This window comes from Eschscholzia californica, unplaced genomic scaffold, assembly GCF_041429995.1.
Source record: "Eschscholzia californica isolate CP2 unplaced genomic scaffold, dmEscCali1.0.p SCAF_4, whole genome shotgun sequence".
Taxonomy (NCBI): Eukaryota; Viridiplantae; Streptophyta; class Magnoliopsida; order Ranunculales; family Papaveraceae; genus Eschscholzia; species Eschscholzia californica.
In genome coordinates this window covers 20,530,978-20,546,994 of record NW_028238461.1, presented here as the reverse complement: position 1 = coordinate 20,546,994, position 16,017 = coordinate 20,530,978, and the positions used below count along the sequence as shown (strand labels likewise).

Sequence of the window (16,017 nt, the reverse complement as noted above, 5' to 3'; positions counted from 1 at the left end):
TAACCTACAAATTCTTGCACTTACGACGTGTCTAAAAGATGAGTAGTCGCTTAAAGTTGGCTGAGAAAGAAGTAAAAAAAATTGGCCACAAACAACAAAAAAAATAAATAATGTATAGCAACAAAAGCAGATTAAGTTTTGGCAAACGGGTCGAAAAATTTCATCTTATATAATGCTTATCCATTGAAAATATCATATCTTCCTTAGTCGATTTATCGTCTTCCCTAAAGAAAAAGAATTTGGGAAAGATGAAGAAGAAAGAGAAACAATTTGGGAAAGATGAAGAAGAAAGAGAAACAATTTGATTTATGTGAAATCTAGCTCCATTATTGTTAAATGCTACAACATTTCTTAGATTTTTACAACCTTTAAGATGTTATAGGATTTTGATGGAAAAAAGGTATTTTGTGATGAATAAAAAATAGGGTTAATTTCGTTTTGGCCCCTAAAGATGACCAACTCACCAAAATGGCTCCCTAAAGATGACCAACTCCCAAAATAGCCCCCTAAATCATTTTTCCGCCTGTTTACCGTTAGAAATTAATTTGTTCTTTTTCATTACCAATTCTACCCTTCTGACATGCTTCCAATATTTATGGTTTCAAGATCATTAATCATAAATCGTGTCATTCATTATTAAATTACTATTTTCTTTCAACAATTTATTGTTTCTCTCTCTAATTAATTTTTTCATCTCCTCCATTATCTTCAACATCTTCTCATCACCATCATCATCTTCAGCATTTCTTTTTTATCTTCATCATCTTCATTATCTCTAGAGATGATCTCATTTACTTCTCTATAATTGTTCTAAATTAGTTGTTTTTTTTTCTTCTCTGTACTTTCTCTCTCTACCTTCATCACCATCATCATCTTCATCTTCAACATTCATCATCATCATTATCATCATCATCGTCTCTAAATATGAACCCATTTGTGTTCTCTGTACTTTCTTTCTAGATTAGTTTTTTTTGCTTCTTTGTAATTTATCTCTCTACCTTCATCACCATCATCATATTCTTCATCTTCAACATGTATATTTATCTTCATGATCATAATCTTTAGAGATGAACCCATTTGCTTCTCTATACTCTCTCTAGATTAGTTGTTTTTTTTTCCTTCTTTGTAATTTCTATCTCTACCTTCATCGCCACCATCATCTTCATTTTCAACATTTATTGTTATCTTCATCAATATCATCTCTAGAGATGAACCCATTTGCTTCTCTATACTTTCTCTCTAGATTAAATTTTTGTTTTTTGCTTCTTAACAATTATTTTTTTTTTTGCTTCTATAGATTAGGATTTTGAAGCAGCAAATCTTTACCTTTTCTTCACCTAAATATGATCCATCTTCAAGTAGTCGCGATTTATGAGAAACAAAATAAATTTATAAAAAATGATTTGAAGAAAAAATGTAAAAGAAAATGTTGAGGACGGTGATGATAAAGATGAGGTAAATATTGAAGATGTAGTAAGAGATGTTGAAGACTTGATAATTGAAGATTTGGAAAACAATTAATTAGAAATAAAAAAAATTAATTGTTAAGAGACACAAGAAAGTTAATAATGAATTAATAAAACTTGTAATTGATGATTTTGGAACAATAAATATTGGACAAACAATGTGAGAAGGGTAAAATTGGTAACTAAAAAGGAAACATCAATATTTAACGGTTAAATACGGAAAAATGATTTAGGGAGCTATTTTATGAGCTGGTCATCTTTAGGGGGCTATTTTTGTGAGTTGGTCACCTTTAGGGGCCCAAAATAGAATTACCCCTACAATTATAATTAAAAAAGTGGTCACTAAATAACCAAGCTCTGTAAATAGCTATTAAGAACTCTGTAAATACCAGGGGCCATAAATAATTGTGATTTAATTAGAGGAGATCTAGTGAGAGAAAATTAAAAGAAGAGAGAGAGAGAGTCGTCTTTAATCGTTTCAAATGGAACTTTTTTCTGTGGTGGTGCCGTGGTGGTGGTGGTGGCGAAAATAATTTTTCTATGAAGAAAATCTGTAAGAGAAGTTGACGAAGTAGCTTCTGAAGAGGATTACTATTTTCTCTCTCTAAATCCGTTCTCTCTCTCTCTCTCTCTATATATAATTACGTTTCCTCGGATTGTCCGGTTTGATTCGATTTCTCTACTAATCGAGCTTCAAGAAGGTACAGTTACTTCTTTTGCTCTTACGATCTTAAAATTTCTGTTTCCTTCTTATAAAAATCGCCTATTTAATCTGTTTCATGGTGTTATTTTTGCTCAAGATCTTCCAATTTGATGTATAAATCTCTTGTTTTTCCTGTGTTTTTTGTGGTCAGAATATCAAATGATGACGAATTTTGGTTCAATTAACTGTATAGATGTTGAATCTAATGTTAGGGTTTCTAGATGAGAATTTACTTGATGTTCGATGAATTTCTCTGTATATTAATCATGCGAGTCATTCTGTAGAAAACACTCTTCCTAGAACTAAAGTTGAATTGCCTTTTGAGTTTCTTCAGAACTCAAATATGAGTTTTCAGTCTTAAAGCATCAAGTTTTGATTATTATTGTGTTGGCGATTCAGCTGTCATTTATTTGTTTGTTTTCTTGTTGAACTTTCTGCTTGAGAGATACTTTGAAAATAGTTTCTTGTTTAATTCTCGATCTTTTAACGGTTAATGTAGCAATCTCTCCGAGGTTTATTTCTTTCCTTTAATCAATTAACATGTGATAGACTAGCTTCCATTTCTATTGTCTGAATGTGATGAGCGATTTGATTAATAATTTCCGTTTCTACTATTCAATTATATTTTTCAGGATTCGGATAGTACGTGTTCGAAGATTCTTCATTCCTCTATCTAAGGCTTTTGCATGTATAATTAGCATTTTATTATATTTCTGTATAAAAATGAGCTTACCAAAGAAGGGTGTTGTAAACAATATCAGTAACTTGAATATCGCGAGCAAGAGCACAAATTTAAATCCGAATGCAGCAGAGTTTGTTCCTTTCTCTCTTAAATCTCCATCGGGGAGCACTAGTACTGGAAAAGTAGCAGTGAGGCGTGAAACTTTCGGAACATCAGGAAAAGGATTATTAGAACAGACGGAATCAACTGTTTCTGATGAGGAGGCTCATCAATATTGGTGTCGACAGCTTCCTGATGATATCACACCCGATTTCAAGTTCATGAGAGAAGATGAGTCTGAAGGACCCGATAGTCTCTCATTTGCAAATTTGTCCATACTTGATCGGACTGAAACCTCAATGTTCTTTCCGTCAACAGATAATGGACAGATTTTGAGTAAGCAACAAGAAATATCTTCTCAGGGCAGCGGTACTGGCAGTTTATTTGGAAAGATGAAATATTCTGCTTTGCCATATGTGCAAGATCATTCATCAGCTGGATTTCTGAATTTGCCTCGTAATCCTTGGGATAAGAATGTTGTCGACCATGATCATAGTTTTGGAGTTGCGGAGGAAAACTACAGTTTTCCATATAATGGCAATTCTAGTAATGGCACTTTAGACTATATGTTTAATGTGAGTGCAAATATGGATGGTTCTGAGGTCAGTGCTTTGGATCTTTTGGCTACAGAGTTCCCTGGTTTCGCTGCTGAAAGCCTTGCAGAAGTTTACTATGCCAATGGGTGTGACTTGAGCTTGACAATCGAGATGCTTACTCAACTCGAGGTATGCTTCATCCTACCTATGGTCTTTTTTTCTATTTGGATAGTGTGTGTTTTATTATGAAACTGCATATTTCTTTGCGGAATTATAAACTATAAACTCGCGGGTCTCATCCACAACCGAAAAGTTCTCTTAACATTTGGAAGAGCATTAATTGGCGCAGGCTATGGTAGGTTTTATAACCTTCAACTCTTCAAGGCCCTCTGATTGTACTGCTATTATGATGTGTCTGACCACCCTGATCTCACTCAGTCGCTCTGCGCATCTGTGGTCATAGTTTATTATGCTGAGCGTGATGCTTGCCTCCTTTATTGAGGCCGGGTTACCTATCCTGGGGAAGACTCGCATAATAAAACAAAAAAAAAAGGAAACATTAGGGAAAACTAGTACGAAACCAGAAATAATATCTCCATTGGAACCAGGAATAATATCTAGTGTCTATTTTTGTGTTTCCAATATTTCTTCAGGTCTTGCAATGACAGTATCATAATTTGTTATATTGAAAGATGGCATATATCATCTTATTCATTGTTGACGCGGCCTTCTGACTGTAGTTATTTGTTGTTGCAGCTTCAAGTTGATGGTGGTTTCAGCCAAACTCTAAACTCAAAGACTTTATCAGCTCCAAACCTGAGCGCGATGGACTTCCCTGCACATTTAGAGTCAGATAGTCAGAATGCTCTGCCAAAATATGCAGGAGATGATCTCCAACAGATCAGCAATCCTTACAGATCAGTGGATAAGGAAAATATTCTTCTTTTTAGATCCAGCTCTTCTGCTTCACCTAGAGGTGCTGTAGATTTTGCTTCAGCTGTGAAGAAGTTGGCATCTCAGGATTCTGGTCAGTGGAAGTATGAGAGGAATGGGACAAATGCAACTACGGGTTCAAGTAGAAATTCTCACGTTTTAACAAGGTCGTACAGTAATGGGCATGGGAAGCCCATGTATGGTGATCGGTTGGCAAGCTATAGCTCAGCTCGAGTGGCTCCTGTTTGGCTCGAGACTGGAGAAGCAGTGGGTAAATTTTCAGTCAACATCTATATCAATGTTTCCTGAATGATCTTGTATATCTTGTTATGGATCTTATGCCACTCCATTTATATCTTCCTTGAAAATGTTGAGATCGCAGCGAATATGTGTTCGGAGTTAAGAGAGGAAGCTCATGATTATGCACGCCTGGGTGATGCATACTTTGAACAGGTACTGCATTGGAAAAGCTGCCCCTTTTTTGTCTGGTCATATTAATTGTCTCCCTTACATTCCCCGTATCCTCTAAATTTTAGTGATGTTCAATTGTTCATTAGCTCTCACTCGTAGATATTATACGCACGACGCGAAATATGATCTACTTGAGTAGGATATTCATTGTTGAACTTTTGGAACTTTGCTACCATAATTCTTACGTGTGATGGTGAGATATAATTCTCATGGTAGAATATATATCTTCTTCCTTTCATTTTTATAGGTACGAGTACGACACATCACTAGTTAATTTTTCTGCATATCTTATGCGGGGTTTGGATCCAGGTCATGGGGTTAATTCCCACATACCATTTTTTTCTGCAATTTACCACACTTTGAGAGTAACGATACCCAATAAAATTCATGGCAGTTTGATTCTAAAATGACATGCATGAATGAACCATAGGTTAAGTTATATGGTTATCCATGTATTTTGTTATACAATTTGTATAGTTATCAATTATCAGGTCTCCTTACGAAATTAGGTCATGTCAATGCCGAATATCTCTTTCCATCTCTTTTGAGTTTGTGAGTCTTGTTCTTGTTTGGCACAGTTAATTGATTCTTTAACAATCATCCCGAATTTGAGCTTGAAACTAGAAACTAAAACCGGTACAATTGATCGGCAAAGTTTGCAAAAGGTTGGAGAAAGAGAATCATTGAATGGGCTGGTAGTATGTGGCTGGCTTTCCGCTTACATATTTACCTTTCATTGGTTGAAAAATGCAGGCTTAGTTTCCCCAACTTCCGAATGACGTGCAAGAGGCCACTCCATTATTATGACTGACATTTTATGCAACAGGCAGGACATCCTTATCTTGTTGGAAATAAAGCTCTAGCAAAAGATTTCAGTATGAAAGGTCAGCTGCACAACATGCAAATGAAGGCAGCTCATGAAAAGGCTCAAGAATCCATTTACAACCAAAGGTCTGTTTATACATTTCTTTGTTCTCTCCTATTGGCATCTAGCTACTTTTTCATGGATCCAGTAAATGGAAATCTGATTTCGGAGGGGACTCAAAAGTATTCATAGTTTTGATTCTTCAAATCTTCCCATTCTTTCTCTTAATCTAAAATTTTGAGCTATGACTGACCGATGTTACCTGGTAGACGAATCACTTTGGTACGTGGTACGGGTACCGCTACATGGAACGCCACCATGTGAGACTGTGAGTATTAGGTACGCTAGGGGTTTACCTCTTCGGCACGCTAGAGGTATACCTCTTCGCTACGCTACTTTCTGTTGCTATACATTTTGGAATATTTTGCTACCCAAATTATGCTCTCTATGATGCATATACTACTTTCAAACATAATTTCTCTATAAAACTTAAATCTTAACTGGCTAAAAATGAAACTCTTGTTGTTAATGCTCAAACTTATAGATTCTTATAAAGAAATTGGGCTAATTAAGACAGAGAATCCCAGTACACCAAAATTTGGAGTACTGGAACACGAACCTACCCAAAAAGGGTACTCGGAATCAGGTAAGCGGTACGCGATGGGGGATAGAGTATCTGGTAACATAGCCTATAACATACCACATTTTATGTAAATAGTTGCCGCAATCTACGGTTTGATATCGTGTTGTTTATACAATGATCTTATTATTGTCCTCGCTGATTGGTTTTTCCTTAGTAGGCCACTGTGTAATAGTGGCCCACTAAGGGGACCTCTGCGGTCCATTTCGATCCAGTTGAATGATTGGACTCCCAAATTCTCAATTATTGTGCGTATGGTTCCTCCATTGAGGAGGTGATAGATTGGATGTTTAGAATTTAGATGCTTCAACCAGACCAGATTAGGTTTAAAGGTCTCCTCGCTTGACTCTCTCCTTGCTTGACCATCAATGGAACAATGCGAGGTTTGTATGTACTGTTTTCTAGCCACTCAACAAGGTCATTGTTACCCAAGGTCTGGGTTCGGCCCCACCTCCACCAAAACTTCCTCCACAATAGATCATGTTGAGGGATAATCTACTATAATCTACTATAAACCTGAGGCTCGCTTCAGGGTTTAAACTCAGTACCTAGTCTGGGACAGGTTTTGGGAACCTAAACAATGTTACCTATCAAAAGAAGGTAGTTTAGAGGTAGAATTTCTTGATATTTGCTTTCGATCTAATCTTTTGTTAAAAAATGTACTTAGAATTGGATGAACTTCTATATGTAGGAACTCGGTTGCCTTGGAGCAAGGGAGAGGGCAAGAGAGGATAATCGACCTCCATGGGTTGCACCTGAATGAAGCCATTCAGAGGCTGAGAACAGAGATGAATGTGCTGAGAAGTGCAGCAAGGAACTTCAACCAGCGGCTCGAGTTATACATCTGTGTTGGTACAGGTCATCATACCCAAGGATCTCGAACTCCAGCAAGATTGCCAGTTGCAGTAGAACAATACTTGCTTCAAGAGGAAGGACTCGACTACACCGAACCACAACCTGGGCTTCTTCGAGTTTTGATATATTGAACAAAATTAAACAAAAGAAAAGGAACCTCTGTATAAGGTACAGGAAGATTTTCCAACACAATCAAAACCCATCTATTATCACCATCACCACCCCCACCAATTAAAAGAACTGGGGAAAAAGTCGAAAAAGAGACATCTGAGGCGTGGCAGAGGATAAGCCGTTGGAAGTCAGCATCAGGTAGATTTTTGAAGCAGTTCATTTCTTTTTCGTTGTCATTTTTATGTAAGTTCTCTGTTATATTCTCTTTTCCTTAGAATGTGATCTGTTCTTTATTTCTTTCTTTTTTGAGGTAAAGTGTAAAACTAGGTATACATGATAGGGCAATTAAGAAATTCCTCTCTCAAATCAAAGGTTTAATACTTCGACCAGAAAAAGATGGCTGGTTTACAGGATACAAGAGAAGAAAGCCCTTTGTTTGATTCCTATGGTGTTTACTTTAGTGGTTCATTCTCATGGCTTGTATCTGTTTGAGTCAAACCGATCCAAAATCATTCAAATCATCAATCCTGGCAAAGCGAATTAAACATCACAAGTAGAACAAAAATAAAGTTTGATATTCAACTAGAACGGAAGTATCTCATCGAAAAACTAGAACGGAAGTATCCAGTGCTTGTGGCTGTGATGCTTTTACCTTGTGAAGCACAAAGAGCACAATGGTCACACACCTTTGCAAAGAAGAGGGACGGTAATTATAAAACCCAAAATTTTGGGGATAAAAGGAAGAAAAGGAAATTAGGCCCAAACCTGAATAATATTGTAAAAGAACTCATGTTGTAAAAGTAAAATTTTACGCTCGAAATGAAATTTTCCGTCCAAATCAACGTGAAAAAATTTTTGAAAATTTTTAAGCAAATCTCAGTTTGCTCTCAACAATTTTATAAACTTTTGAGGAAATTCGTTTTTGCTCAAAAATTGTTTTGCAAAAATGTTTCACACTTTGTCTTTTGCATTTGATTAAAACAAATTAACAGTAAATTTTGGCTAAACATTTTTCAATTTTTCTTGTGAAGAAAGAAATGGTTTCGGCATGTTTTGTTTTGCTTTCAACAGAAACTTTAAGACTAAAACATTTTTTGATTTGCCTTTTGCAAAATTCAAAATGTTATGCATATTATCGTTTGTATTTTGACAAACCCATCAACGGACAAATAATATTTTGGCTAATGCATTATATATGTTGTCAACATTGTATAACAAACTAAGGTAACTCTATATGTCGTCAACATTTTATAACAAGTCGGGACATTATTACACAAGTTATCAACATATTATAACAATACAATTATATATGTTGTGAACAATTTATAACAACATATTTATATAGTATGTTTTTAACATATAGGGGTAAAAATGAACTTATGGAAAAAATATCTTGTTAACAACATAATTATGTATGTTGTCAACATCTTGAAAATAAACTATGTAAGAAAAGGGCCCAAATACGAAAAAAACCCACTCGGGAATAATAATGTAAAAAAAAACCCAATTTTTGAACTGTTGGCAATACTTTTGAAACTGTTACAACACTATTGAAACTGTGACAACATATATAATTATGTGTGAACAAAAACAAATTTGTTCATACATTTAAAAATTGTCGAGAACAAATACAAAATTGTTGAGAGCAATCTGTGTTTTGTTCAGAAATTTTAATGAATGTTTTGTAATTTTAAATTTTGGGTTTTTTTTGCATTATTATTCCGGGTTGGGCTTCATTTGATATTTTGACCCGAATTTTGGGCCTTATAATTTTCCTCTCTTTTGAAAAGTGTTCAAAAAAGAGTCCATGGGTATAAGATCCAAAATAATGTTCAAAAAGGGTTTAATCTCCAATCTTCCAAAAACTGGGTTTTTAGTCTTTTTGCATTTTGGACCTACAAACTGGGGTTTAATAAACATTTCCGTTCGTGTCCCCCTAGATTTCCCGCTAATTTAAAATTGGGGTCAGACCAAATTTGAAACAACAACATTCTAGCGTGACTTTGGAGAATTAAATAGGAAAAACGGATATTTTCCAAAACAGATTTTTTCTCTCATCCTTTCAGATTTGGAAACCAAATCGAATCTCCCTCTTTCCGAATCAGATCAATGACCAAATTTTTCTGGGATCAATTTAACGTGATTTGGGGGTTAATATACAAAACGTATATATCACTTTCTCTCACTTAACTTTCAGATTCGAAAGAGTACATTTTCGAGATCAATTAGCGTAATTCGGGGGTTCATATACAAAACGTATATATCACTTTCTCTCACTTAACTTTCAGATTTGGAAAGAGTATATTTTCTAGGATCAAATTAGCGTGATTTGGGGGTTCATATACAAAACGTATATATCACTTTCTCTAACTTAACTTTCAGATTTGGAAAGAGTATATTTTCTAGGATCAATTTAGCGTGATTGGGGGTTAATATACAAAACGTATATATCACTTTCCCTCACTTAACTTTCAGATTTGGAAAGAGTACATTATCGAGATCAATTAGCGTGATTCGGGGGTTCATATACAAAATGTACATAACACTTTCTCTCACTTAACTTTCAGATTTGGAAAGAGTATATTTTCTAGGATCAATTTAGCGTGATTTGGGGGTTAATATACAAAACGTATATATCACTTTCTCTCACTTAACTTTCAGATTTGGAAAGAGTATATATTTTTTAGAACATTACAGCAACATTTGTTTTCGGTTTTACTCATACATAACCACACATCGAATACAAATTATGAAACAAGTTCGTACATTATGTGTTATTTATGACGAGGAAACCATCATTTGTCATGTATACAACGTAATTTATCAAATGTATATGTGTCATGTCCAATAGATTACGCATAATTTCTTTTAAATTACACATAGTTTACATTCTGTTACAAAAAAAAAACGTACAGAATCTTCTCTGGTTCAGAAATGGTGCCCATCCATTTACTCTCCATTTGCAGTCTTGAACAGGACAAACAATAGTTACACGTTTTAAATCATTTTTGATGAATTTGAAATCATGCCCTGTGTTTATACTATATTGTCGAAGAGCATATCGAAATACTTTTGCACCACCAGGAAACAACTGACCAACTTCAGTAAATATTTTAGTTTTGTGGTCTTACTTAGATTGGATGATTCTGTAGGAAATTTCATAAGTAACAGTAAAACTACAAAAAGAAAAACATTTACATTTGTCAACAAAACATATAATTTACTAGAAACGACATGTATAATGGAGTAAATTATGCATACTGTTTGTTAAACTTCATAATGTGTTGGGAGACAAACAGAACTTTAGTTTAAATCACAAAGCCATTGTTATGTGAAAAAATATGTATAATGTACAATCAATTACATATAATTTTTGGAACATTACACAATGTTTACATTCTGTTACAGTATAATTGTACGAAATCTTCAGTGGTTCAAATGTGTAAAGCGCAATAAAGTACATGCAATTTTTTGCACAATACACATTGTTTACATTCTGTTATAGTAACATTGTACGGAATCTTCTATGGTACAAATGTGTAATGTTCAATAAATGCACATACTTGCGTGTAAAGTACACATCGTTTACATTCTGTTATAAAAAAAACGTACGGAATCATCTCTGCTTCAAAAATGGTACGGTTACCGGATCCGATATCAACAAATCTTCTAAAAATCAACATCTGTAGCCTAAAACTACTGAAAAGTGACATAGTACATGGAGACAAACATAATATAATCTAAGAAAATGAATTTGTAAACACGAATTAAACATTAATTCGATAAATCGGTTATGAAGATCTTAGAGAGAGAAAATCATGAATAATGATGAACAGCAACAAGAGATTATACAGAGATGAAACCGATTCATAAATAACTTTAAAGATGATGATAAAATACATTAAAAAGAAAGATTAAACTTGTTGATCTTAACAAAGGTACGAGCCTGAATCTTTGATGATGGAAATCGAAATAAACAATGGAGTTTTCAGCTGGTCTAATGAAGATGAAGCAGATTTCGAGACTCAATAATGGAGGTTGAAAAGATGATTCGATTTTAGAGAGAGAACATTAATAGTTTCCGTTTTGGAGAAGAATGAAGACAAAATTTTTGTTAATATGATTGTGATTGGAGAGAGAAAGTAGGAGATAAAATGGAAAACGGATATTTGGAGATTTTGAAGGGTTTTTGTTTATATAGAAGGTCGATTAGGTATTATGATTTAATATTGATTCTAGTGATTTGTGTTTTCTCTAGAGATGGATACATATGGATTAGATATCCGTTTATGTTAATATTTTGGTTTATAAACCTATTTTAGGATTAGAGAGGATTAAATCTGAGTTTAAGTGCAGATTTTTGAACAATAAGCCCAAAATTTCTTCAAAAAATGAGTTTTTTTTGCATTATATTTTTTGAGTTGGTTTTTTTCCTATTAGGGTTGGGTTTTTTATGCATTCTTTCCAAAGAAAAACACATGTGCACATTTCATGACCAATATACAATAATTACTTTCAGAAATTTATCATCAATCAAACTGATAACAATTTATATAACTGATGAAAAATGAAGACGTATAAAGGTGGAACTTGATATTGTTGTCTGGTACGTCATTGCTGAGAAAACACATCAAGAATAAAAATCAAACTGTCTTTCTGCATATACTGGAACTAGTTTACACACGACAGAAGTTGGTCTTTTCAACATCTTTAAGAGAAGAACTCAATCAAAGCCGAGAAACCACTAACAGTAGTTTTACAGAGTAGAGTTCAATCTCATTTTCTAAATAAGGAAAAGTCATGGAATCTTGAAAAGAACAGGGAAGTTGATACTTTGTTTAATCACGTTCACTTATCGCGGTCAAGTGTTCGTCAATCTCATCTGTTGTTAATACTCGGAATTCTGGACTTTCTTTTCGTACAACTCCCACCTATACAATTATAAACATCATAACACATCGAGTTCATGACTGAATAATTGACCAAAAGTAACTGATAAGTAAAACAATGAATAGCTACTCACTCTTCGATTTTATTTTTAGGATAACAATACATTCTCCTAGCAAAATAAGTGGTGAGATCCAACAATTCGACAAATTTAAGTAACTAGACGTGTAAGATCATATTCGGCCTCTTAAAAGTATTCATCACATTCTAGTCTCTTTATATGAATTTCATATTCAGCCTTTTGAAAGTGATCATCCCATTCTAGCATATATATGTTTACAAACATCACAACATATCGAGTTCATGACTGATAATTAAGTAAAATAACTGATAAGTTGAACAAGAGATATATATTGTTCGATTTTATTGAGGAAAAAATCAATTCTCCGAGCAAAATATGTGGTGTGATCCAACACTTCAACACATTCCAGCAACTAGATGTGTAACGTGATCATATTCGGCCTTTTGAAAGTACATTCTAGTTCTAATAATTGCATCACTCTACCAAAAGGATTCGTATTTGACTATCGAGTTGACAAATTTTTTTTACAATTAAGCACTCAAAATCCAAGGATAGAAACAATACCTCAATTTCAGTGGCCTTGAAGTCCTCTTGTAGCACAGATTGCAGAGCTGAAATTGCAGTCTGAACAAAAAGGCGGAAATTTTAGACCATCGAATAAAAATTACCTGTTATGTGGTTGTATCGTAATAGTGTGACCAAAAATTTTGTGGACGGAGTGACAGCAATTGCTAAGAAAATATGTAATTATGTGGTTCAAGAAATCGAAGCTCACTGGAATATAGTATTGAAAAGAGATATCTACCTGTACTGTTTCTGCGTAAGAGAACTGAGGATCATTCTTCATTTTCTTCTCCAAGAAATTAATTGCCTCTTGTTCTTTCAAGCCAGCACTAGTTGCCTGTGTACAAGAGTAAGTAATTATATTGCATAATTGAATTTTTAATATAGAGAAAATTTAATTTTTTGAGTGCGGAATGATCGAGAAAGTGAAAGGGAACAGGAGGATATTAGTACTTTCCCTTTACAAAGTGTAATCATAATGCAGTACTCATTTATACAGACTACACTGCTTATAGGAGTTCAAGACTCAAGAGGAAACTTTGTGGTGATAATTCGTCTTTTAAGCTGCTCTTAGGCGAGGTGATGTACCGTGTATTCTAAGTAGACAGTGGGCTAATAAACATATTGATTCAAGAGTACAATAGAGAATGGAAATCAACGATGCAGTTCTTCTAGTGATAGATAGAAGGTTTATTATACTAAAAAACACAGAGATGAACTTCCACAACCAACCGAACTGTATTATACTGAATAAGTACCTTGTGACCGAAGAAATGGCCAGCAGGGTCGCACTTGAAAAGTTGAGGTCCATTCTCTTCATCAATTCCCAAAACCATAGCAGCTACAAAATGCCAAAATTCGACGAAAAGGAAAAATATTTGGTAAAACAATCAAATGGAAAACATGAAAAAAGAAATCATAAGTATGTGTTATCTAACAGCAACGTACCAACTCCAAGAGGTCTCATATAGGCATGCTGGGTATAGACCTGAGATTTGTCTGCAAGCCTGTATACAACAAGAATGTAAGGGTAATTTAATGGAATAGGCTTGGTAAGACATATGAAGAGCAACCAAATTACATCAAGGAGCATTGCAAACAAAATTCCTTAAGCATCTGTGTAACGAAAGATTCAAACTGACGGCTGCAAAGATGATTAAATGAGAAAGTTCACCATACCACTTGGCTAAAACATCAACAGGCATCTCGTATCCCCATTTAAACCGAAACTCGGCTGCTTGATTCCTCGCTTGTTGGACCAATGACCTTGCATCAGCTAGATATCACATGAGACGTCAGCTTTAGATATTCAACAACATTGTACATAGATGCACTCACACAAATGAACACTCTGACTTCTTCTCTTTCTTTACGGAATTTAAAAAAGAAAATGAACCTTTAATTAATTCAAACTGAAAACGGACCATTATGGACATGATTTGCTTGGTTTATGTCGAATCCTAGATATCAACTTTATAGGTGTCCAAGTATTGTTCAGAAATCCACGGTACACAGTATGGAATAAGCTACAATGATACTATATGATCATTGACTTACTTATCCAAAACAAACAGTCTCATAATCCGAATCAAGTACAGAATCAAGAAGATTAGAAGGAAACCTGTCATGCCAGTGGCCAACAAACCAAGAAACTTAGTAATAGGGAAAAGATGAGTGACGCTGGTGTGATCCAAAAGTTTGTCCTGTATCAGTTTCCAAGAACCATTGTTACCCCAAAACTGAAAATGGTGATCAAAACATACAATCATATGAAAGATTGAACATAACACTCACCGGAACCTTCTTCTGTGTAACGACGCAGACGGAATCCTTTCCTCGTACTCCAATTGAGGTAATCCCTGACCCCTTTACGGCCTTAAACGCATATTCTGTCCAATAAGTGATCCATTAAACCATTACCCACGGTACGAAACGACTAGCACATAAATTATCTAAAATTTGATTAGTACTTTTGATCAAATTGAGGCTTAAAAAGATGATACTAGCTAAGATGACATGTGAAAACCAACAAAGATATCAATTCAACTACAAAAATATTTTATAAAGGTAAAGCAAAAATGGCAATTTAGTAATTTGATATTTTGGACTTTCTTTAGGGGTTAGAGGTTATACGGGTTTTGAGTTGGTTTGAAGCGGGCGACCAGGGACGAACTAACAAAGGGTATCCTTTGTTTCCAATTTAAAACCCAAATCACCATTGATTCGAATCATATTTGAAGTTCTTCATCGATGTTTTTTTTTTAATTATTAGGGTTTTGATCAACACCATATGATATTAGGTTTGCTGATTTCATGTTCAACTTTGAGGAATTATTAGGGGTTTGAACCTCAAATTCGAATTAATTACTAAGTTGTCACTTAATCATATATATTTCTGATTTCATGCTCCAAAGATCATAATTTTTTAAGAAGTATACAGAATAAAACCAAATTAGAATTAATCGAGAAAACAATTATTTTTAGATCAAATGATGGAAGATCAAGAGAAGCTACATTCTCATCTTCGTTTGACCTAGACGGAAAGGGGAGCAGAAACCTAATTAGAATTTCATAGAAATCATAAAATTTTTGAAGCCTAAACAATTCACGGGAACCCTAGAAAACCTGATAAGTTTCAACCTAGAGGAAATGATAGAGGAGAATGCTTACCAACTTGGTAAAGTCTTCCTTCGGGAGAGAAGATTGTGATGTGACGATCATAACCAGCTCCAGTTCCACGACTCATCTTCCTTTTTTTAGGGTTTTAGTTGCTTCGTTAGAACACCTTCTTTTTTCCTCTTCAGAAGTTAACCAGTGAAATTTGGGTTTCAATGAATTGCTTGACAAGAAAAGACTCAATTACTAACATGCCCTCGTTGGGCCTTTTATCAGCCCATTTCAATTTCAGCTGAGGACGTCACGTAAAAAGTAGTTAGAGCCAACCCAATTAGCTGGGCTTTCAAATTCATATATTTGGGAGCCCATCCCCAAGTCCAGGTGCTCCAATAGGAGAGTACTCGGGTTGGGCTCCCCCAGTGGCTAAGAGCTCCTTCCAACAATCCTTTGGTTTTAGAAGATCCACCCTCCTTTGTTTTTAATTTTCTTTTTGAAGTTTTCTCGTTT

At 34.6% G+C, this 16,017-nt stretch overlaps 2 protein-coding genes across 3 annotated transcripts; one reads left to right on the top strand and one right to left on the bottom strand.

The window, feature by feature from the left end:
- Positions 1-1,814: 1,814 nt before the first annotated feature.
- Positions 1,815-7,732, top strand: LOC147543553 (polyadenylate-binding protein-interacting protein 7-like). 2 transcript variants are annotated; one of them, XR_015239748.1, is made up of 6 exons: positions 1,815-2,167; positions 2,802-3,675; positions 4,243-4,690; positions 4,802-4,872; positions 5,717-7,006; positions 7,087-7,732. XR_015239748.1 is itself a non-coding variant. In XM_086673407.1 (6 exons), exons 2-6 carry the CDS (start codon positions 2,893-2,895, stop codon positions 7,379-7,381), a joined length of 1,722 nt encoding a protein of 573 aa, XP_086529533.1. In that variant the 5' UTR covers positions 1,815-2,167; positions 2,802-2,892; the 3' UTR covers positions 7,382-7,732. The 2 variants fall into 2 exon arrangements, 1 of the variants encoding a protein (XP_086529533.1); XM_086673407.1 differs by having other exon boundaries at positions 5,717-5,841.
- Positions 7,733-11,998: 4,266 nt separating this feature from the next.
- LOC147543552 (proteasome subunit alpha type-6-like) lies at positions 11,999-15,688 on the bottom strand. The gene is made up of 9 exons (XM_086632398.1): positions 15,565-15,688; positions 14,689-14,783; positions 14,516-14,597; positions 14,074-14,170; positions 13,843-13,901; positions 13,653-13,735; positions 13,136-13,231; positions 12,895-12,954; positions 11,999-12,292 (listed from the first exon to the last, which is right to left on the bottom strand). The coding sequence occupies exons 1-9, from the start codon at positions 15,638-15,640 to the stop codon at positions 12,200-12,202; spliced, it is 741 nt and encodes a 246-aa protein (XP_086488524.1). The 5' UTR covers positions 15,641-15,688; the 3' UTR covers positions 11,999-12,199.
- Between the last annotated feature and the right edge of the window lie 329 nt (positions 15,689-16,017).

Coding starts and splice junctions, on each gene's coding strand:
- LOC147543553 (XM_086673407.1), top strand. CDS start 2,893: ATGAGCTTACCAAAGAAGGGTGTTGTAAACAATATCAGTAACTTGAAT. Junction 3,676..4,242: donor AGATGCTTACTCAACTCGAG/GTATGCTTCATC, acceptor TTGTTGTTGCAG/CTTCAAGTTGATGGTGGTTT. Junction 5,842..7,086: donor GAATCCATTTACAACCAAAG/GTCTGTTTATAC, acceptor TTCTATATGTAG/GAACTCGGTTGCCTTGGAGC.
- LOC147543552 (XM_086632398.1), bottom strand. CDS start 15,640: ATGAGTCGTGGAACTGGAGCTGGTTATGATCGTCACATCACAATCTTC. Junction 14,171..14,515: donor GTTGGCCACTGGCATGACAG/GTTTCCTTCTAA, acceptor TGTGATATCTAG/CTGATGCAAGGTCATTGGTC. Junction 13,736..13,842: donor TATGAGACCTCTTGGAGTTG/GTACGTTGCTGT, acceptor GGCATTTTGTAG/CTGCTATGGTTTTGGGAATT.